General features: G+C 48.0%; 1 protein-coding gene across 1 annotated transcript in view; it reads left to right on the top strand.

Annotated features, from left to right (window-relative positions):
* Positions 1–22912, top strand: part of ITGA9 (integrin subunit alpha 9) — a 393719-nt gene that overhangs the window by 304389 nt on the left and 66418 nt on the right. Inside the window, exons 20-23 of the mRNA XM_049870897.1 lie at positions 3948–4027; positions 10424–10513; positions 13145–13253; positions 18945–19052. Of these exons, the coding sequence (XP_049726854.1) occupies positions 3948–4027; positions 10424–10513; positions 13145–13253; positions 18945–19052 (387 nt within the window). The remainder of the gene's footprint in view (positions 1–3947; positions 4028–10423; positions 10514–13144; positions 13254–18944; positions 19053–22912) is intronic.

The raw sequence follows: 22912 nt of genomic DNA, 5'->3' as shown, positions 1-22912 counted from the left end.
GAACTTGCCATGCCACTTTCAGTCTCCAAGGCAGTGGAGGAGATATCTTGTGGGCTAATGTCCTGGAGTCCTGACTCTGTTACTCTGCTGGGTACTTGTAATTTTATGAAGAGACCTCTAAAAATTCTTTTTTTTTTGTTCTTTTTTTTCTTGTACTTTAGATTAAGGTTTATACAGCAAACTAGTTTCTCATTAAACAATTAATATGCATATTGTTTTGTGACATTGGCTGACAACCCCACGACATGTCAATACTCTCCCCTTCCCGACCTTGGGTTCCCCGTTACCAGCTTCCCTGTCCCCTCCGGCCTTCTCGTTCTTGCCCCTGGGCCGGTGTGCCCATTTGGTCTCATTTTGTTTTAGGGGCCTGTCTAATCTTTGGCTGAAGTGTGAACCTCAAGAATGACTTCAATACTGAGTTAAAAGGGTGTCTGAGAGCCATGAGACCTCTCAAAAGTCTCACAACATAAATAATTGTAGTCATTAAAAAAAAATTAGTCACTTTTGTGATTATAAAGGGCCAAAGTTTCTAAGCTCAAACAATAATACAGTATGGCATATCCAGACATGCCAACATTCTGGGGAGATGCAAAGATATGTAGAAGACATGATTTTTGGGAGGCAAAGCTAAACTCTGAAAGACCAAGTCTGCCTTTTGAAATGGAAGCCATTTTCTCTGCTATGATTTGAAGGAAGTTGCATACTCCTTTACTACCTTCTTCCTCCAGAAAATGAAAGCTTACGTCCTGTCTCCTGCCTGTATCATAGAAGCAGACCATCTTCATCTCTAAGGCTTATTGGCCCCAGTACACGGCAGCTGTTTTGTAAACCAATTGTAAGAACATTCTCATGAGAACGAAGGCTTGCCCATTTCTTAACAAATTCCTTGAAGGGTGTACCGGCTCCAAACTATGATGGCCGTCGCATGCATGACCCCTCAGCCTATTTCTGGCTTCCTTCCTCATCCTGTCCACATTTACCCCTCTGCCCCAGGAAAGGTAAAGCCTCAAGAAGTGGCTGCTCTCAGAAATGGATCACACTAATGGACCACAACTACCACAGCCTCCACCAGACTGACTCCAGCACAACTAGATAGTGCCCGGCTACCACCACTGACTGCTCTGACAGGGATCACAATAGAGGGTACCAGACAGAGCTGGAGATAAATGTAGAACAAAACTCAAATTCACAAAAAAAAGACCAGACCTACTGGCCTAACAGAGACTGGAGAAACCCCAAGAGTATGGCCCCTGGACACCCTTTTAACTCAGTACTGAAGTCACTCCTGAAGCTCACCCTTCAGCCAAAGATTAGACAGGCCTATAAAACAATAATACACATAGTTCAACCATGTATACGAGACTTAATGGGCACACCAGCCCAGGGGCAAGGACAAGAAGGCAAGAGGGGACAGGAAAGCTGGACAAATGGAAATGGGGAACCCAGGGTCGAGAAGGGGAGAATGTTGACATGGTTCGGGGTTGACAACCAATGTTACAGAACAGTATGTGTGTTAATTGTTTAATGAGAAACTAGTTTGCTCTGTAAACTTTCACCTAAACCACAATAAAATAAAATAAAAAAATGAAAACAAGAAAAGAAAATGGATTATAAATAGCTGGCAGAGTAGAGGCCCAGTCCCTTTAGACTCCAGGTAGGGTGAGGAAGGGGTGAAGGAGGAAGACCCCGAATGGTGGATACCATAGCTTGTAGTGAAATACATGTCACCCCATGGACAGATTTCATTGAAATCTTTTGAATCACACAAAATAGACTTAATTGAAAAACTTTCATAGTTGCCGTTTTGTGGTAAGGTCTAGCCCACATCACAAATCAAACCTGAGGTATGTCTTGCTGTCTCTAGGGGAACGTTAAATTTTGCCGAAAGTCAGTACCGCCCAAAGCGGCCATAGAGGTGGTAGAAGTACAAATGTCAGAGAAGGTCCTTCGCACCCCACCAGTTTTTTCTAGCCAGTTGGCACCACTAATTCCTCCCACCTGCAGATGTTAGGACCTGAAGTAAGAGTAACCCTGAGGAGGGGAGGGGAAGTCCCTGGAGAAAGCCATAGGAGCTTCCTATGTCTACAGCCTGGCTTGCCCTCCTCAGACCTGATGGTGTATCAGGCTACAGCCCACCTGCTAAGCCTCATGACCACACCATGGGCTTTCTTTGGTTGGTGGTGTGTTTCAGCCTCTCAAGCGAGCCCACCCAGTTTCTGAACTGTTCTCCCAGCCTCCGTCTTTGATTTTGGTTTTCACGCCAGTCTTTTGCTTCTGATCTTGACCTTTAAAAAAAATAATAATAAATCAGGCTTCCTGCTTGGTTCTTACTTTCTGCTGGGATAAGGCCCTTGAGTTTCCCTTCCTTTGTGCCCTCTCACCCTGTCTTCATGCTCTCTGTAAGCTGACATGTCCCACTGCAAAAGAAATTTCTGTCTAGAAAAAACCTGTTGCCATCAAGTTGATTGTGACTCGTAGCGACCCTATAGGACAGAGGAGAACTGCCCCAAAGGGTTTCCAAGGAGCACCTGGTGGATTCAAACTGCCGACCTATAGGTTAGCAGATATAGCTCTTAACCACTGTGCCACCAGGGTTTCCTCTGCCTAGAAAGGGATATCCAAAGTCCACTGTAGATGCCCCATTACTTTCAGGAGACTTCAGTTGCAAAATTAGATTATCACCTAGAATTGGTCATAATGGAACCCACGTATTTCGATATTAAATATGGCATGGACTCTCGGAGCTTGATGGAATTTAGGAACCATCTTGTCCAGCCTCTTCTTTGTATCAAAACTCAAAGAGGTTAATTGTCTTAGCCAAGATCACCCAGTTTGTGGTAGAGCCTGGTACTGTAACCCCTAGCCAAGAGGTGGTCCTACAGTCCCACAAGTGCCTGGCATGCATATAGTCTTTTATCAGCATGATGAAAGCCTTTTGCCCACAGCCACACACACAAAAAAAAACACCATTGCCGTTGAGTCGATTCTGACTCATAATGACCCTATAGGACAGAGCAGACCTGCCCCATAGGGTTTCCAAGGAGCGGATGGTGGATTCAAACTGCTGACTTTTTGGTGAGCAGCCAAACACTTAACCACTGCGCCAACACCGATGTTCCCCAAATCACGGAATGCTCAGGGTGCCTGAGATGACTTTGGGTGGTCCATGAGATTATTTTAGGTGATACGTGGACCCAGCACTAAACGACATTGACTCTGATAGTGAGTGAGAAAATTATTGGCTTTCCAACACTCTTTTAGTCCTCACCACATGTAGGAGAAAGCCTCTCACAGTGCTAGCATGTCTTTAACACCTCCCTGTCACTTTATAATCTCCCTTTTTAACAACGATGAGTAGACTTTGGGCTCAGAGCCTTCAGTAGGGCAGCAGGCTCCAGCTTTACTTGGCTTTCATTATGTTCATTTTCACGGCAGCCTTCTTTCTATGACAGGTCACCTTGGATCCTTTCTATGGTGGTGATATAAAATTCCCTCTTAAAATATTTAAATGAGTGAAGCAATAAAAGTATGAGGTAAATAATATCAAAGGTGATCAGATGTGCAGGTGTGGCATAAAATTGGGAAGACGATGTGTGAGTGAAATTTAGACCAAAACCAAAAAATGAAACCAGCGTGCCGTCAAGTGGGTGCAGACTCATGGTGACCCCATGTGAAATGTAGACAGTCCTGGTTTAGAGAGAACAAGGCATCCCTTCCTAAAGAGAGCTCAGAGGTTGGAAAGGACAGCTTGTGGCCAGAGTGTGTTTTGGGCTTGGATTTAGTGTTAAAGCTGTGCCTCTGGCCTGACAATCAGAAAGATATATGCAAAAGTTAAAGGCTGTCATGAGCATGAGCTTTCAGAGGTAATAAACTCCAGAAGATCCCAACCAGCACAACTAGAGCTTGGCAAGCCGCCTGACACTGACCACCACTTTCTCCTTCCCTAGTATGAATTCAGCGTGATCTTTGATACAAGCCACCTGTCTGGAGAAGAGGATGTCCTTACATTCATCGTTACTGCTCAGAGGTAAGGGAGAGGTTGTTTTTCATTTTAAAGACTTTGCCTGGTCCTGCTTTTGATGGTCCCCAAGACTCTGAGGAGAAAGAAAAAGGTTCTTCAGTAACAAAGCTGGAACCACTGGGTAGAATCAGATCTTTAGGGATAGTGGTTGTCTTCTCCTGGTTGTATAAGCCACTGCTTCAGACAGAGCTGGGAGGGACTGAGGAGTCATGCAGTCCAGGAGAGACAGGTCTCACCTGAGAGAGAGGACTCTCAGCCAGGGTCACACAGGTCACACGGCTAGTTAGCTCCTGCTTCATCATGTTTCCCAGATCATACAAATGTCCTCTGTGGGTTGTCAGGCAGGGCCAGTGTTCTCTGGGCATGCTGGTACCTTCCTCAGTGGATGAGGAGGTACCGTCAGCCTGAGGGCCCAGCCAGGCCTGCTGGCAGAGGCCCCTCGAGAGATCTTGTCGTGGAAGCCGAGTGGATGAATAATCACGGAAGGGGGCAGCACTTGCCCCTTCAGGAGTGTGTGTCTGCCTCTCTCCAGTTTGGCTGGGAGGGCCTGGGAGGGCCTTTGAGGAGTTATGAGAGGCCTCCTCAAGCCAGAACCTGTGAGCTCCTTGAAAGGACTTTAGGTAGCACTTGGCTGACAGCTGGGATGGAGAGAGAGGTACTTAGGTGACTGGATAGGAAGATGTTATTGTTATTGTTGTTGTTGTTGTTGTTGGCGGCCAACAAGTGGGCCCCTAGCTCTCAGCGGCCCCATGTGTTCCAAAGTAAAACCACTCCGTAAGGTTTTCTCGGTCGCGGTCTTTACAGAGGCAGATTAGCAGACATTTCTTCCATGGAGCCGCTGGGCGAGTTTGAACCGCCAGCCTCTGGGCTAGCAGTCCAGCAAACCACTTGCAGCACCACCCAGGCTTCTGAGTGGAAAGGCACACACGTTGATTGGAGTGGTGTTTGGATACCCTGGGCAACCGTTTTATTTAAATTTTTATTTGGAAACGATAATTCCTGTTGATGGACTCCAGAAGGGCTTGATGGCAAGTGCCATGAAAAGATCCTCATGTGAGGCGTCTGTTTTCAGTCTGAAGAAACGTAGCAATAACATGGCGGCAAGAACGTGCCCTGTCACACCCTGAGGGTGGCAGGTGTTGGAGTGAGTTGGGGAATCCTGAGCCATCTCAGAGGAACCGTGGGGGACATATAAGGACAGTGGAAGGTGAGGCCCAAAGAGGAGACTAGGCTGGGCCACAGGGACGAAGGTAGCCTTAAAATGTCCGAACAAAGGCCGAGGGGAGCCATTGGCACAGTTGAACACCCTGACCACAGACTGCAGAGCATGGGACTGCTGAATTTAATAACAGGAGGCAGATACCTGCTCAGACCTGGAAATTCTCATTTCCTGCTGCTTCTTGGAGCCACAGAAAAATTACTGTTGCTTGGCAGATTCATTAACGTGCTTCCTTGTGGCTGCGAGCTACGACTGCTAATCAAAAGGTCTGCAGTTTGAATCCACCAGCTGCTCCTTGAAAACCCTCTGGGGCAGTTCTCTGTCCTGTAGGGTCGCTATGAGTCGGAATCAACTTGACGGCAATATTTTCTTTTGGCTCTTGGTCTCTCAACACTTGGGGCAGCCAGTGTTCCTTGCCATTAGCATTTGGCAGAAACGTGACACAAAAGGGACTTTCCTTGTCAAGGGTGGAAACTCTTACTGCTTCCCAAGCCCATTCAGGGCTAATCAGAGGTGTCAGAGAGGAAGGGAAAGCCGAAAACCAGGGAAAGCTTCGCTTGTTAAAATGACGTGTCCACGGACCTTGGTCCTCTGGTCTTGGAGGCACACTGGAACTGCGTGGGGAGCTCTAGGAACTACTGATGCCTGGTCTCCTCTCCTCCCCCAGAGATTCTGTGGCTCTGGAGTGAGACCCCCCAGTTGGGGATTCTTTTAAGAGCTCATCAGGTGATTTTAATGAGTAGCCAAAGCTGGGAACCACTCCGTATCATCTTTTTCTCTGGGCTGGGTACGTTTTCACTCAATCAATATGTTAACCAGAACCGGTTGCTATCAAGTCGATTCCAACTCACGGTGTCCCTGTGTGTCGCAGAGTAGAACTGTGCTCCATGGGAGTCTTCAATGGCTGTGAGCTTTCAAAAGCAAACCACCGGCCTTTCTTCTGAGGGACCCCTGGGTGGATTTGAATTGCCGACCTTTCAGTTAGTAGCCAAGTGCACTACCCAGAGACTCCAAGTATCTCCTACCAAACCAACCCAGTTCAGGGCGTCAGCTCCAGGGGAAGACTTTCTCTCTCTGTCGGCTCTAGAGGAAGGTCTTTGTCCTCAATCTTCCCTGGTCGAGGAGCTTCTCAGGCACAGGGATCCAGGTCAAAAGGATGCGCTCTGCTCCTGGTGCTGCTTTCTTGATGGTATGAGGTCCCCAACTCTCTGCTTGCTTCCCTTTTCTTTTATCTCTTGAGAAATAAAAGGTGGTGCAGGCTACACCCCAAGGAAACTCCCTTTACATTGGATCAGGGAGGTGACCTGAGTAATGGTTGTGTTACAATCCCACCCTAATCCTCGCAACATAAAATTACAATCATGAAGTGGAGGGTAACCATACAATACTGGGAATCATGGCCTAACCAAGTTGATACACACATTTTTGGGAAGACTTATTTCAATCCATGACAGGACCCCATAGAACAGAGTAGACTGCCCCATGGGGTTTCCAAGGCTGTAATCTTTACAGAAGCAGACTGCCACATCTTTCTCCCATTGAGCGGCTGGAGGATTCGAACCACTGACCTTCCGTTTGGCGGCTGAGCATTTTAACCACTGCACCTTCATGGCTCCTTAAACATCTATTAAAACACATAGTATTTCCCAGCCACAGTGCTAAGTACCAGGCATGTAAGTAGATGCCAATAAGTCACTAAATTCAAGAAAATCTTCTTACGCACTCTAATATTGCTACATGGTATCAGGGGCTCCCAGTATAAATAAGTAAATATCGGAACCTTCTAATTCCGTGAATCGCCAACGTTAAGGAAGCCATGTTATCTGTCAAACTCACAGCAGAATACTTCAGGCACTCGTGTCTTTCCAGACTGTGATGAAAATCCTGCCTCTTTGCCCCTGAGGGCACCCAGGGCCTTGACTCCCTGCTAGGAAGGGAGGATCCCTGAAGCTCATTGTCTTGAAAGCCACAGTTAATCTTTCCTTTCTTCCTATCACCACCCTTTGGTGGGGACCATCAGTGGACCGTCAGGCAGGGCTCCTGCCTACTTGTGGGTTTAGGAAGACAAAGTTGAGACTAAACAGTTGCCCTGAGCTGGCCTTCCCACCCTGGCTTTGCAGAGCACGGGCGAGCCTCCCAACTCATGAGCACACAGAGATGGGGACCCTTTGGGTGCTTGGCCTCTTTGTCTCTCTTTTCAGTTTAGCTCAGTCTGGAGCAGTGGCATGGATTCTATTGTGTCCCCCAAGAATGCATGTCAACTTGGCTAGGCCATGATTCCTGGTAGTGTGTGTTTGTCCACCATTTTGTGATATGATGTAATTATCCTCTGTGTTGTAAATCCTACCTCTGCGATGTTAATGAGGCAGGATTAGAGGCAGTGATGTTAATGAGAAAGGACTCAATCTACAGGATTAGGCTGTATCTTGAGTCAATCTCTTTTGAGATATAAAAGAGAGAAGGGAGCAGAGAGACATGGGGACTTCATACCACCAAGAAGGAAGAGTTGGGGTGGAGCATGTCCTTTGGACCTGGAGTTCCCGTGCTAAGAAGTTCCGAGACCAGGGCCAGATTGATGACAAGGACCTTCCCCCAGAGCCGACAGAGAGAGAAAGCCTTCCTTTGGAGCTGATGCCCTGAATTTTGATTTCTAGCCTCCTAGACTGAGAGAATAACTTCCTCTTTGTTAAAGCCACCCACATATGGTGGCTCCGTTATAGCAGCACTAGATAATTAAGATAAGCAGTCACCCTGATGACAGATGAGGCTGTTGGACCTGAGCTGCCACTGGCCACAGGTGGCTGGACAAATGGAAGGAACCAATTACTCAGACCTGGCAGGATGCTGGGGCGGGGAAGGGAGTGGGCAGGGAGGTGCCGTCCCAGCAGCAGGGGATGTGCTGGCCTGAGCCTTGCCCGTTGCAGTGATTCTGAGGCTTTTATTGTCCCCGGGAAAGGAAGGGCAAGGCAGTTTTGCTGTGTGAGCACCTGTTCCCGCTGCCTCTGCAAACTGTGGCTGCCCGTTGTGTGAGTGATGTCACCCGGTAGGCGGAAGGCAGATGTGGAGCCGGGCGGCACTGTGGCCCTGTGGGGTCAGTCACAGAGCACCATTGTTCCAGGACAATGGTGGGGGAGGGAGGTGAGTGCTATTTAAGTGTCGTGACCACTCAGCACTTGTTGGAAGGGGAGGAAGGCAGTGGGGTGGGGCCGAGTAAGGGCCGGGACCAGACCAGGACCCAGCAGAGGGTCAGGGAGTGCTGCGGGGGAGAGGCCAGCATAAGCCTGCCCAAACCTCAGTGGGTCTGCTGGACTCTGGGGTTCCACTCCTGGAGGGCGAACTCAGCTCTCGACTGGGATTCCACGTTCACTCCGTGTGGTGGCCCCAGCCGTAAGTGCCGGGTTCAAGGACAGACACCTACAACCCAGACTCTTGCCGGGGCACTGGGAAGAGTTCCTTTTCCTGGAATATAATCACAATTGATCTTTGAAATTTAATAAAACAGTCAAGAAAAGAGAAGTTAGGTTCTGTGTGTGTGTGTTGTATGTGTGTGTGTCTCTGTCTTGCTTCCTATGCCTCCCCCCACCACCGCCCGTCTGGTATCAGGGGTACAAATCACAGTGGAAAGAACTCTGGTCTGGGAGTCAACCGAGTTGGGTTGGAATCTGAGCTCTGTAGGGCTTGTGGTGGGGCCTGCAGACAAGTTTCCTAACCTGTCAGAGCTATTCCTTACCTGTCAAAGGTGGGTAATCTCCCTCCCTCCTGGGGTCACTCTGAGGACTAGGTGAGGTGATGCCGTAAACTGCACAGCTGACCGCTGGCACATGGTAGCCACGCAGCAACAGCAGGTCCTTTGCATTCCTTCCTAGAATGACCGCACAAAGTCTCCATCTGTGCTTACTCCCGAGAGTGGTACCCGGATGTGGGTATGCTACAGCCAGAAGCCTGTAGCAAGAGCGCCTCTGATATTTATCAGGGCAGTGTGGCTTAGCTCTCTGTGGATGATGAGTGATGTCTCAGGGGGAAGTAGCTGCTCAGGTCCCGCATACACCTTCCTGGCTGTGGTGCCTTCACCCCGCCTGTCCATTTACCTGGGGAACAGCGTTTACAGAAGTGGCTTGCACTGGCACTGCCCGCCCAGAACCCCCAGCACTCAGCATTCCCACACTCTTACTGGACAGCTTCTAACTTCTAGTACCAGCAACTCTGCGGAAGCTTCCTCTGGTCAGAGCCCACCCGCCTGTGAGCATACCCCATCCCCATCGAGTTGATTCTGACTCTCATCGACCCTATAGGACAGGGTAGAACTGCCCCATAGGGTTTCCAGGGAGCGGCTGGTGGATTCAAACTGCTGACTTTTTGGATAGCAGCCGAGGTCTTAACCTGTGGACAGAGGGCAGGGCAAATGTGCCAGGGAGCTAGTACCCCCACTACCACCAGCAGCAGCAGGTCTCAGGAGCCCATGAGTAAAGACCCACTCACACTGCTGCCCAGAGTGCCCCACCAAGACTGAGCCCCAGCGGCCACAGCACTAACCTCCTGGATTTGTCGTTGTTATTGCCGTCAGCTGCCATCAGGTCAGCCCCGACTCACATCGACCCCGCGCACAACAAAACGAAACACTGCCCAGTCCTACACCATCTCCACGATGGCTTACAGATGAGACCGTTGTAATCCATAGGGTTTTCATTGGCTGATTTCCAGACGTAGGTCGCCAGGCCTTTCTTCCTAGTCTCTCTTAGTTGGAAGCTCTGCTGAAACCTGCTCAGCACCGCACAAGCCTCCACTGACGAGAATGGTCATCGCTATGCATGAGGTTCATTGGTCGGGAATCGAATCCGGGTCTCCGCATGGAAGGCGAGGGCTGCACCACTGAACCACCAATCCCCCAACTTCCCTTTACGGTCTCTTTCCCTGCCTTCTCTCACCTCTCCGTTCCCCTCCTGGCGTTTCCTGGGATCTCCTCCTAAATAAACTACGTGCGTTCACATCTCTGTGAACAGAACACAGACAGTGGCATGCCTGCTGCGGCTGTGTGCGGGGACCTGGAAACAGAGCTGGGGATAAATAAGGGGCAGAGACCGCTCTCCAGGAATGTGGAGATTTGCCTTAGTGCTGAGCAGAGGCAGCCGCTGTCGCCCAGCGGGCTCGTGCTGGCCGGTGGTCATTGCTCTCTCCCCTCACAGTGGCAACGTGGAGCGCTCCGAGTCTCTGCACGACAACGCCCTCTCGCTGACGGTGCCGCTTATGCACGAAGTGGACACGTCCATCACGGGGTGAGTAGCCCATTCCTGGGTTGCCAGAATGCAGGGTGCCCTCTGGTGGAAATGTGTGCTTCCTGTGTTTGCCTGTGTGGCCCGGGGTCACTGCCCCGCCTACTCCCCTTCTTCCCAGCCTTGAAAAGGGGGACGCAGCTTGAGCTGTAGTGGTTGCACCCTTCTCCCTCCTTGTTTCTCCTCTTTCCCAGCTCCCACCCACCCAGTGGGTACCACAGGAAGTTTGATGACAATCGTAAGCCCCATAAGCCTTTGAACATTGTATACACCTTCGTATACCTGCATCCCCTACCCCGCCCCTCCAGGATGCCGTGTGGTAGCAGGCAACATGGTTCCTGGGGTTAAGATCTCAGCCCAAAGCTGCTGGGCCAGAGGTTCCAGCCAGATGTGCTCAGGCCTTGGCTTACCGGAGGGCTCTCGCCTAGCTGATGAGCTTTACCCTCAGGCAGGCAGCCCTGGCCCTGGGCTGGAGTTTCTGTTAACCCCTTCAGCAGAGGTAGCTCTGCATAAAGTCTGTGCTGTCTGGAGTGGGCAGGCAACAACCATGACAGCCAGGCCGTCTGCCCTGGGAGGTCCGTGACCACGCAGGGCTGCTGGCATGGTTGGAAAGCAGCTGTGTGGTCTGCGGGGACCTAAAACCACCCGTGTCGGCTTTCAGCCAAAGCCCGGGCCTGGAGAAATGAGAATGCGGCCCCCGCTTCCAGCTTCAGAAAACAGAGCACATACCTTGTTGATGGAGGAAAAAGGATTTGCACAATTAGTTTAGATCAAATGAGGACCCATTGAACCCTGTCCCCAAATGCAAGCTGAACTTTCTAGAGGTTCACCGGTGCTCATTTTTCAGTTTTCAAGTGCTGCTGGGTCCCGGCCTTGGCAAGCCGTGGAAACGTTAGCACCTGGCAGGCAGATGAGCCACCCTGTGCTGGCTGCGCTCGTGGGAGCCGGCAGCCTGGGTCTGGGTGTTCCTGCTTCTGAACTCTCTGCATTTTTCATCCTGTTCTTCAGACAGGAGGCCCCGGTGAAGCTATTTGTAAATTGGCCTGTATTTGCCTCTGCTCACAGCTCTGTTTTTAACCATATAGTTTATTTACTTGTCTAATCAGAGACATAATGAAAATAAGCCCCGAACCAAGCCCTGTCCTTGGGGACAAAAGAGAAAACACCTGCCCCCTTGATCATGTTGTCTGTCCTTGGGAGAGATGCCTCACCGCGAGGTGTTAACAGCCCCCAGTGAAGCCACCATTAAACAAGTTAGCTGCTGATCCTTCCAGGAACCTCGAACTCAGGCCGCATCCCAGAGAACCAGTTCTTGCCATCTAATGAGGCTAGAAACCTCCCTGTGTTTCTAAAATAACGCACTTAAATTGAAAAGAGATGAATTGCTGTCCATTCAGACTCGGCACCAATGTCTTACATGGTTGTGTTTAGGCAAGTAAGCAGCTTCTAGCCAAAAAAAACAAATAATTGCCATCAATCGATTCCAACTCCTAGGGACCCTATAGGACAGAGCAGAACTGCCCCATAGTGTCTCCGAGGAGCAACTGGTGGATTCAAGCTGCCGACCTTTTGGTTAGCAGCCGAGCTTTTCATCACTGCCCCACCAGAGCTCCTAGGATCTTCTCTAAATGCAGTTATTTGTCGGGGAGTTTGGGCAGGTCTGGGTTTTGTCTCTTCCCTTGTGGTTTGTTCACACAAGCAGCTCTGAAAATGTTACCGAACGCCGATCTTTAATCTTAATCACCTCTTATGTATCCCCTGGAGTCCCTGGGTGATGCAAACAATTAATGTACTTGGCTGCTAACCAAAAGGTTGGAGGTTCAAGTCCACCCAGAGGCACCTTGGAAGAAAGGCCTGGCAATCTACTTCCAAAAAAGTCACCCGTCGAAAACCCTACGGAGCACAGTTCTGCTCTGACACACGTGGGGTTGCCATGGGGCAGAGGCATCTCTGTGGTAACTGGCTTACGTTTCCACTGTTTGAAACCTGAAGAAAAACACTACCGTTGAACTGGCTCAACTTTTAAATAACTAGTTTCTAGTAACCTTGAAAGAATGACAAAATTAAGGTTTGTTTTAAGGAATTTGTCACAGAGCAGGTTTTAGAATGCCAAATATACCATCCACTTAACATTAATTTCTTAAAATCTTGCCGTATTCTTTCTTGATTAACAGAATGTTTTTCAAAGGAGAAAATAGAAAATGTATAATTTTATAATCCATTAAAAAAAAAAAAACAGGAATGGAAGCTGCTGTCATCTGCTTCCTCATTTTAGAAATGTAATCCTGGCACCTACACGTAAACGTTGCTTATCGATTTTCCCTGAAGCGAGATGACATTGCTGGAAGAGTGTGTTTAGAAGATATAGGTCTGCCATGACCGTTAGTTGTTGCTGTCAGGTGCTGTCAAGTCAGTTCCGACTTACAGCAACCCTGTGTGTAACATACCCTATGTACGACTGTTCATGAGGAGAAAAATAGCAACGGCTCCCACAGGGGAGGCATTTGGTAGAAGACGTTGGGGGGACCCAGCTTTAGTATTAAGTAGGCACAGACGTTGGAGCTCTCAGGACAGCAGGGGCCGTGGGTGCTTGGTCTTGTGTTGGGATGACCATGTCTTGCTTTCCTCTTTCAGACTCATGTCTCCAACCTCGTTTGTATATGGCGAGTCTGTGGACACATCCAGCTTCGTCCAGCTAGATGACCTGGAGTGTCGTTTCCAGCGCCTCAACGTCACCCTTCAGGTACCCACCCCTGAGACCGTCTCTGTCACTGGGGGCCAGTGGAAGGGCCCACGGGATGTGTCTGCTTATGGAAAGGCCGCTAAGGGACCTGGTTCTTTCCAGGAGAAACCCTTCCCACCCGGTTGTCTAGTATGTGGTGTGTGTCTATGTCTGTAGGATCTATAACCACACACAGAATTGATCCCTTCCCTGCCTGGTGTTGTTCTGTGTGGACACCCCTGCTTCTCAAGACTTGGAAGGAAGGGTGCACCATGGTGACCATGACCTTTCCCCATGAAGGCCCTGGATGGCCGAGGCCTAGGCCAGCTTTCCAGCCCAAAGGGCTCCACTGAAGCCCTTTCTGTCCTCGGTCATTCTTCACCCTTTGGGCAGGGCAGCTGTGGAGGACTTGCTGTCTTTCCTTCCTCCCGGGGCCCTCCATCCCCACTCCTTTCTCAGGGGTGGCCTTTCTGAAGTGCAGTTTTACCAGAGCAAAGCAGTGCGAGCCTCTGGAAGCAACAGGCCACACCGCTTCCCAGTCACACGGCGTCATTTCCAGCAGGTCCGCTTAGTGTGGACGGTGGATGTCACAAAGGCTGCCATTCCTCCTCTAAACCAGAGGCTGGCAGGCTTCTTCTGCAAATGGCCAGAGAGTAAATATCTTCGGCTTTGCAGTTTATATTTTCTCTATACAACTATGTTTTTGTAGCTTGAAACAGCCGTACCTGTTAAAAACCCGTTGTCGTCGAGTGTATTGCAACTCATAGCGACCCTATAGGATAGGCTAGAACTGCCCCACAGGGTTTCCAAGGAGTGCCTGGTGCATTCGAACTGCAGGCCTTTCAGTTAGCAGCCAAGCTCTTAACCTGTGCCACCAGGACCACAGATAATACGTAAACAAAACATTATTATTCATATATTGTTATATAAATGTATAATTATATATAACTTACTATAAATTACATGATTTATGGATACTGAAATTTGAATTTCATAGAAGTTTCATGTACCATGAAATATTATTCTTTTGATTTTAATTTTGATAATAACTTTGAAACTGTAAAACCATTCTTAGCTTGTGGGCCGTACAGAAACAGGCACAGGCCAGATTTGGTCTGCAGGCCATGGTTTGCTGACCCCAGCCCCAAAGGCTGAACGTTCAGGCCAGTGCCGTTCAGTGTGTCTTAGGCTTTGGATGTAAAGCTAAGTAGATCTCAGCATCACCAGTCCATTCCCCTCAACTGACAGACACAGGGAAATGTGGGCCCAAGCAGAGAAAGACATGCCGAAAGTCCTGGGTGGTCCAGTGGTTAACACTGCCAGCTGCTAACCTAAAGGTTGGAGGTGTGAGTCCACCCAGAAGCACCTCAGAAGAACGGCCTGGCAATCTACTTCTGAAAAATCAGCCACTGAAAACCCTGTGGAGCACGGTTCTGTTCTGACACATGGAGTTGCCGTGAGTTGGAATTGACTCAGTGGCAGCTGCTTTGGCTTTTGGTTTTGGTTTTTGGTAAGGTCCCAGAGCTGTGAGAGGCGGACCTGGGCTAGAACCTGTCAGGCATTGACTGCACACCCCTGCGTGGCGCACCAGACTTCCAGGAGCTGAGGATGAAGTAAAGGAGAGGAGAGGGCCTGCCTCGCCCACGGCATCATTGTCTGCAGGCCCACAGCTCTGCAGTGCCCTTCTCACCTCCACTCCATCCCTCCCCCCGGAGAGGATGGTTCCCCCTGGCATTCACTGCTGTGGCCAAATAATTATTACTTTCTCTCTCTGTGGCCTCTCCTAGGTAGACCTAGGGAATGACAAATAATGACAGGGTGAAGGTCGAAAGAATGAGGCAGTAAAACATTTGTGGGCTCTCGCCAACAATGGTCCTCCTCTCTCTAGAGCATTCTCCTGGGCAGGAGACCTCTGAAACCATGATGGATAACACATGTCGCTGCTCAGAGAGGATGCACCTCCAACCAGCTAAGGCCCAGCTGTCACCCCTGCCCTTGATTTACGGGAGAGTGAGGGGCAGATGGGCTTCGAGCCTGCTTTTGTGACCGTGGAGTGATAGCTGTGAATAGGACCTCTGTGTTTCTGCATTGCTTCTCGGAGTTATTTTTTCCCTTACTTTTGTAATTGAATAGAAAGATAAAGACCAGACGGGTTTGTTTCATTTTAATCGTTTGCACTCTTATTACTCTTACAGAGCCTTTGAGGTGTCTTGCAGTAAAAGATATAGTCAAGAAAATAATTTTGAAGGGTTCTAGTGATACAGGTCACACATAATGAAGAGGGTGTGGGGTTGAAAGGAGAAGGCAAGAAGGAATAGCAGTTATACAAAACATGCAGAAATGTTCTTATCAGCCTCCCGAAAAGGAAGGAATCTGAGTGCATGTAGTTAAAGTCGTGTTTCTCTGAAGGCATTTTTACAGGGAGCCCGAAGTTTGGTATTCCAGGCGAATAGCTTCCCTCGCATCTGCCCTGAAATCGGATACAGCCTAAAGAATCCAGGCCCAGGGGAGTGAGTGATTGGCATGCCCTTCAGATAAACTTCTGGACTGTTAAGGACCTGGGGAAGTACACAGCATTCGGTGCAGGCCTAACAGAACCAGCTGGGTCTGAAAGACTGATAGTACGTGTCATTGATTAGAGGAACCTTCTGTGTTGGCAGAGCAGACCATTTCCTTGAGAATTCTGACAACTGATTTTGGGGGGTTTCATCCCCATTATCATGATTAGCCTTCAGGAAGACCCCGGACCAGGTTGGTGGTGGTGACAGTAGAGGTGGAAGTGGTGGGGGAGAATGGGCTCAGGAAAATGGATTAAACTCTTCTGTGTTTACTTTTTCGGGCAACGTTACTTCTGAAGTAGAACACAAGACTTTCCATGTAAAGAGATTTTTCTGTCTTTTAAAAGCTATCGTTCAACAAGGGACATAAGTTTTTAATGACTCACTGCAGATGCAGATGGGAGAATGGCAGAAGTACTAGTCCGCGGGCTGCTTTCTACATCTCATCATGGTTTTCTTAACAGACGCAATAATTTGTTGACCATTGATTGATGAGGCCTGAAGAGTCAAAGCATTTTGTCCGACTGAAAAGTAATGGCAAGAAATAATGGAGATGCTGCAAAGAAACATTTGCAGGAAATAAAATATTCAGACGCTTTTTTAAAAAAATAAATATGGTAATACAAGCTCTCCCAGCTGCCTGGCTCTGATGAGCTAAATTGTGCAAATCAAAACCGTTTTCATTTTTGCTTACCTCCATTCATGCCTTCATGGGGATTTCCCAGACGTGTCAGGAGGTTTCTTTTCAACTCTGCACTCTCGTGTTTCCCTTCTAATTAGGTATTTCAGTTGTGGTTGGGCACTCCTTCCTTTTCTGATGTCTCAGGGTGGTTCCGTTTGGTGAGTTTTGTTCTTGTAAAATCAAGAGTTGGCAACATCCACTCATCCGTTGTATCATTTTTTTTTTTTTTTTGTCTACTCGGTGGTGTAGAACCAATTATTGCAAGAAAATGAAGACAGTCCTCTAGGGACGAGCCAGCTGGGCTCCACACTCGTACGTTCTGTCATGTGTGAAGACCTAGTTAACCTCTGCGGCACCTCTCCTGGCTCTGCCCCTCTGGCCTCAGCTTCAGAGAGGCCCAAGTTCCTGCGTTCTTTCTCTGGTCCCCAGGCCACGGAGCGGAGTTTCAGTTCTTCCTCTCTCTTGCTCCTGCCTGTGTTTTTTTAGTAATGTTTTATTGAGATGTCATTTATATATCTTAAAGTTCACCTATTTCATGTGTACAACTGAATGATTTTTAGACCATTTACAAAATGGTACAACTGTCACCATGATCCAATTTTAGAACGTATTTACCACCCTAAAGAGCAACCTCATACCACTAACAGTCCCTCCCTGTTTTAGTTTTCTCTCCCTGCTATAACATGTTAGCACAAACTTGGTGTCCGGAAACAACACAAATTTATTATCTTACAGTTCTGGAGGTCGGAGTCCAAAATGGGCCTCACTGGGCTAAAATCAAGGTGTCCGCAGGGCTGCATTCCTTCTGGAGGCTCCAGGGGAAAATTCGTTTTCTTGTCTTTTCCAGCTTCCAGAGGCTGCCTGCATTCCTTGGCTTCTGGCCCCCTTCCATCTTCAAAGCCAGCAATAGCCAGTCGCGTCCTTCTCACGAGGCCATCTCTCTGTCTAACTCTTCTGCCACCTTCTTCCCCATTTAAAGACCCCTGGAGCCCTGGTGGCACAGTGGTTAAGAACTTGGCTGCTAACCAGAAGGCTGACAGTACAAATCCATCAGCTTCTCCTTGGAAACCCTACTGGGCAGTTCTACTCTGTCCTGTAGGGACGCTTTGACACTGGACAGCAACGGGTTTGGGCTTTTTGGTGATTTCATTGAGCCCACCTGGATAATCCAGGCTAATCCCCCTAAGGTCAGCTGATTAGCAACCTTAATTCCATCTGAAAACTGAATTTCCCTTTGCCATGTAGTGTAACATATCCACAGGTTGCAGGCATTTGGAGGTGGGCATCTTTGAGGGGGCTATTGTTTTGCCTGTCGCATTGCTCATTATCCCCAGCCCCAGGCAGCCACTGACCTCTCTGTCTGTATGGATCTGCTCAGCATTTTGTGTTCTCCTTCATGCGCCATTTCTTCTTTGAGGTTCACGTTCAGCCTTGCTACCTCTCCTCTCTTAGTCATCTCTTTGTGGTCGTTGGTTTTTCTCTCATTTTTCAGGAGGTGATTGGCTTCTGAAGACAAAGAATAGAGAGTGTGGTAAGGGAGATAAGAGCGATTAAACTTCAGAGAACCAGAAGCTGGGACAGAAAAGAAGGACGCAGATGTCAGTAATAAATATTAGCAAGTGTTATTGCCCAGAAACGGAACAGCTGGATAGTGTTATAAAAACAGTCCTTTCTGTAAGTTAGGTCACTTGGTTTTGGGACAGCCCACTTAGTCTTTGTGGCTTTCAGTTCCCTCAAATTATAAAGGGGAAGGGGTTAGACTAGATCAGGGATTCTCAAACTGTGGCCCCTGGACCGCAGTATCAGCATCTCGTTAGAACTTGGTAGTGAACCTCCAGTCACCCAGACCTCCTGACTCAGAATCTTTGAGCATGCCTCCCCACCGCCTCTCAATCTGTGTTTTAACAAGCCGTTTGTGAGATTCGGAGCCCTGGTGGTGCAGTGGTTAAGAGCTGAGGCTGCTAATCAAAAGATCGGCAATTCGAATCCATCAGCCACTCCCTGGAAACCCTATGGGACGGTTCATCTCTGTCGTATAGGGTCGCTATAAGTCAGAATCAACTCAAGGGCCATGGATTTGGTTTTTTGGGGTGATTCTGATGTATATTCAAGTTTGAGAAGCCCTGGACTAGATTGCCTTAGTTCCTACCAAGTGTAGTAGTTGATGGGTAAATTTCTAGGTATATGAAAAGAAATACAATTTTTAGTAGGGAGAAGATGAAAATATTCTAAAAGAGAATAATGTAGCGTTCAGGTTTGGGGAGTATTTTAATGCATGTTAGAAGGACTCCTGTTTCTTTGAACAGCCCCATCGTTCAATATGGTCACTTCACTTCAGATTGTGACCTTCTAGCCCGCAAACCTTAGAGCTTCCGCGTATCATTTCAAAGAATCTTAGAGTGGAAATTGCAGGATATAAAATGAAGCAGCATGACTTGCATTCAGTTTGCTGTGTGTGTTCCACACCCGCAGGTCTACAACGCTGGGCCGAGCACCCTCCCTGGGTCATCTGTCAGCATCTCCTTCCCCAGTCGACTGTCCTCCGGGGGTGCGGAGATGCTTCACATCCAGGAGATGATGGTGAGTTCTCAGTCTCTTTTCACTGGTGCTTGCAGACCGGATCCAGCCCGTTCACATTTTTGTCCACCCCAACCCTGACCTCCACCCCGGGGGCCCAGAAGGTAGAACTCACCTACCCTTTGGAAACATATCTGGAGAAGCCCAGGGACTGGTAACATCTGAATTCCTACACTGAGACAGTTTGATTAATGCCATGAGAAGACCTCTTTGGGGCAGGGGAAGGGTTGGTTATGAGGCCGACTCCTGGGACAGACTTCACAGGCTCTGGGAAGCTGCAGAAGTTGTCTGCAGTCTTGTGTGTATCTGCATGCATTGTTCTGAGGAGATCCACAGTGTTCATAAAGATTTTCAAAAGGGATACTGATACCTCGAGTATGAAGAATGGGTCCGTAAGACATAAATGTAGGTTGGAACGCAGATTTACACAGAGTGTGCAAATCTATCTGACCGCGAGTCAACTGTAGATGATTTTCTTTGCAATAATTAGGATAAAAAATGTATTTCTTCCAATCAAAGACGCATAATAGCTGTTATCTAGGAGACCACCCAGTAAGTGAGTGCAGGTCAAGTAATTATGTGCATGGGTTACAAGTGACTCTCTTTTAAAACAAGAATAAAACAGTAAAAATTACAACTTACGAAAAGGAAGACAAGTTATGATTTAACACAGCACTTGGAGATCAATACACATTTGAATTTGAGAACAAGAATTTAATGTTACTATATTATACACTACAAAATTAAAGTTTCTATGTAAGGATTATATTTGTAACTGTAGATGATTTTATCTCAAGGGAGGCTTGATAACTAACATATGGTCATTCCCGCCTTCGTCCTTGAAAAGCTCTCTTTCTTTGGCTTCCAGGACATCACATTCCTCTGGTTTCTCCTTTCTCACTTATGTCCCTCCTTATCTCCCCAGCTTCTAGAGGGCTGAGGGCCTCCTTTTATCTCCACCCCATCTCAGAGAGCTCACCCAGACTCATGGCTTTAAATCCAGTCTGTGCTGATGACACGAAATGGTGATCTCCAGCCCAGACCTCTCCCATGAATTCCAGACTTCCATAGCCAACTACCTATAGGCCATCTCTACCTGGATGCCTGACAGGTTTCTCGGCCTTATTCAAAACTGAACTCCTGACAGTTTGCTTCCAAACCTGCTTCTCTTCTTCTACAACCTTCCCCATCTCAGCAAATGGCTATTCTGCCCTCCTGCAAACCTGCGTCTTCTCTCTTTCTTGACTCCACTTTTTCTCACACACTTCACACTTAGTCCATCAACAAATCCTAATGCCGGCACATTCACAACAAATCCAGAATGTTGCCACTTTTTACACCCCTACTGCCCACACCATGGTCCAAGGCAACATCATCTGGGCTATTGCAGTAACCTTCTGCATTTGCCCTGGCCCCCTAAGTCCATTCTTGACTCAGAAGTAGAGCAGTCCTTCCAAAATGTAAGTCAGGTCGTGTCTCACCTCTGCTCAAAACTCTCCTATGTCTTTTTTTCCCAGAATCCTTCCAGCAGCTCAGTTGACCTAACAGGCTGTCCCTCCTCACTCTGACCTCATCTCTTCCTGTTCTTCCCTCACTCTCTGTACTCAAGCCGCTCTCCTCCTTGCCCATCCTAGAGCACCTCAAGAATTTTGCACTGGCTTCTTCCTTCTACCTGGAATGCTTTGCATACAATAAAAAAAAATACAATAGATGCTCAATATATATTTGTGGAAGGAAAAATAAATCCACAGTATAAAACAGAGTTGTTTACTTTTTCTGAGCAGATTCAGAGAAAGTTTCATACTGATAAAAATCCTGACAGGAATCTCTTTGCTCAGCTGTTTGATTTTTGACTGAGGAGGAATGGTTTGTGTGTGACACAGCCAATTTGCATTTTCATGTCAATGTAATCTGGGAGCCACTTGTGTCTCAGACTCTGGAGTGACTAGATGTGATGGCGATACCCCCGGTGAGCTCCTGGGAAGGACTGATGCATGAAGCCCAGTCACCACACAAATAAAGGACACGCAGATCACGTTGAGAGACTCACTAAGGCATTGCTTTAAGTATGGACATGTGAAGGAGAGAAAGCCAGACAAAGGAACAGTTTCTGGGTAGCACGAACGGCTTGTGCTCTGCTACTAACCTAAAGGCTGACAGTTCAAACCACCTAGTGGTGCCTTGAAAAAAAAAAAAAAGGCCTCACAGCCTGCTTCTGTAAAGATTAATCCATTGCTGTCAAGTCGATTCCGACTTACAGCAACCCTATAGGACAGAGCAGAACTGTCCCACAGGGTTTCTGAGGGGCAACTGTTGGATTTGAACTGCCGACCTCTTGGTTAGCAGCAGGTCTTTTAACCACTGCACCACCAGGGCTTCTCTGTAAAGATTTAAAAACCAAACCCATTGCCACTGAGTGGATTCTGACCCAAAGACACCCTGAAGGACAGAGTAGAGCTGCCCCATAGGGTTTCCAAGGAGAGGCTGGTGGATTTGAACTGCCGATCTTTTGGTTACCAGCCATAGCACTTAACCACTGTGCCACCAGGGCTCCCTGTAAAGATTACAGCCATGAAAACCCTACAGAGCACAGTTCTACTCTGTAACACATGGGGTCGCCATGAGTTGGAGTTGACTCATCAGCAATGGGTTTGGTGTTTGGTTCTTTTCCCTCCATAAATAGATTAAAAATCATGGAAATGAGGCCCTCAGCATGTGACATATCTAAGCCTTGAGAAGATGCTGCCCACGGGGTGGAGACTCAGAAAGTGCTATATGATGGCAATAATGATTTCTGGCATTGCAGTCTCCTTGGGTTATGTGGGCTGAAAACCTGGGCCATGGGATGTGATGAACACAAAACAAGTCACCCATCCTGAGGTGCCTGCTCAGTCATTTACATGTCTCACGAAATTCCATCCATGTTCCGTGAGAAGCCTGTGTCTGTGAGCTTTGTTGGAACAACACGAGAAAAGCCCCCGGTGTTTTGTACCAACATTGTAGCAGGAGTTTGACCTTAGCCTGAGGTTAGTAAACCACGTGTCTACCCTCTTAAATATTATTAATCATACTAACCACCCCACCTTTCCCCAACATCCAGAAATGTTCTCTTCTTAGAGCATACTCTATGAGTTGTTCACATAAGCACACACAATGTTGTAGAGAGAATTTTTTCCCATATAGGCCAAATTGTATATTGACCAAAACAGGAAATTTTAAGCCATTCAGCTTCTGAAGGTATCTCAGAACCAAGCATAACCTTTTTTCTCTTTACTAATCATTGTGCCGAGGACAAACTACTCGAAAGAACTTTGGAGCACATTTATAAATTGCTGGCTTGAGCAGAAGGTGTTAGAAGTGATTTTCCTAAAGATTTGCAGTACTGCTTGTCTGTGAGTCCAGCTGAGTAGACCCTCAAAAACTGAAATGGTGTGAGCTGAGTGCATACTGCTCTTGGGAGTCCTCAGAAGCAAACGCTTTGGATTTTCAAAACTGCATCTAGAGTTGTCAAGGATGGCCAAGACTTCAGTTGGATAGACCAGCCCATGGTCAAAGGCCTGTGGCGTTTTCAATGGCATTTCATGGTGTAGAAAAAAAGAGAATTTGAAGCACTGAGCAAAATGGTGGAGCACTGTGTTCTTAGGAAAACCCGTCATTAGATACCAGAGTGATGCCTAGACTAGAAACAAATGCCAGTATATGATGTGATGTGGTGATGAGGCGAGAGTCCCCAGGTACTTGTTTCAGGGGCGCTCAGCCAGCACTCTTCATCTTAAGGCCCCTGGGTTCTGAGAGCAAGAGCACCCTGCAGCTAAGCAAAGTTCCAAGCCTTAGCCTGTCCCTTGCTCACACAAGCCTGAGAA

This window comes from Elephas maximus, chromosome 27 (genome assembly GCF_024166365.1).
Source record: "Elephas maximus indicus isolate mEleMax1 chromosome 27, mEleMax1 primary haplotype, whole genome shotgun sequence".
Taxonomy (NCBI): Eukaryota; Metazoa; Chordata; class Mammalia; order Proboscidea; family Elephantidae; genus Elephas; species Elephas maximus.
The sequence above is the reverse complement of the archived record's forward strand: the minus strand, read 5'-3'. Positions and strand labels throughout refer to the sequence as shown.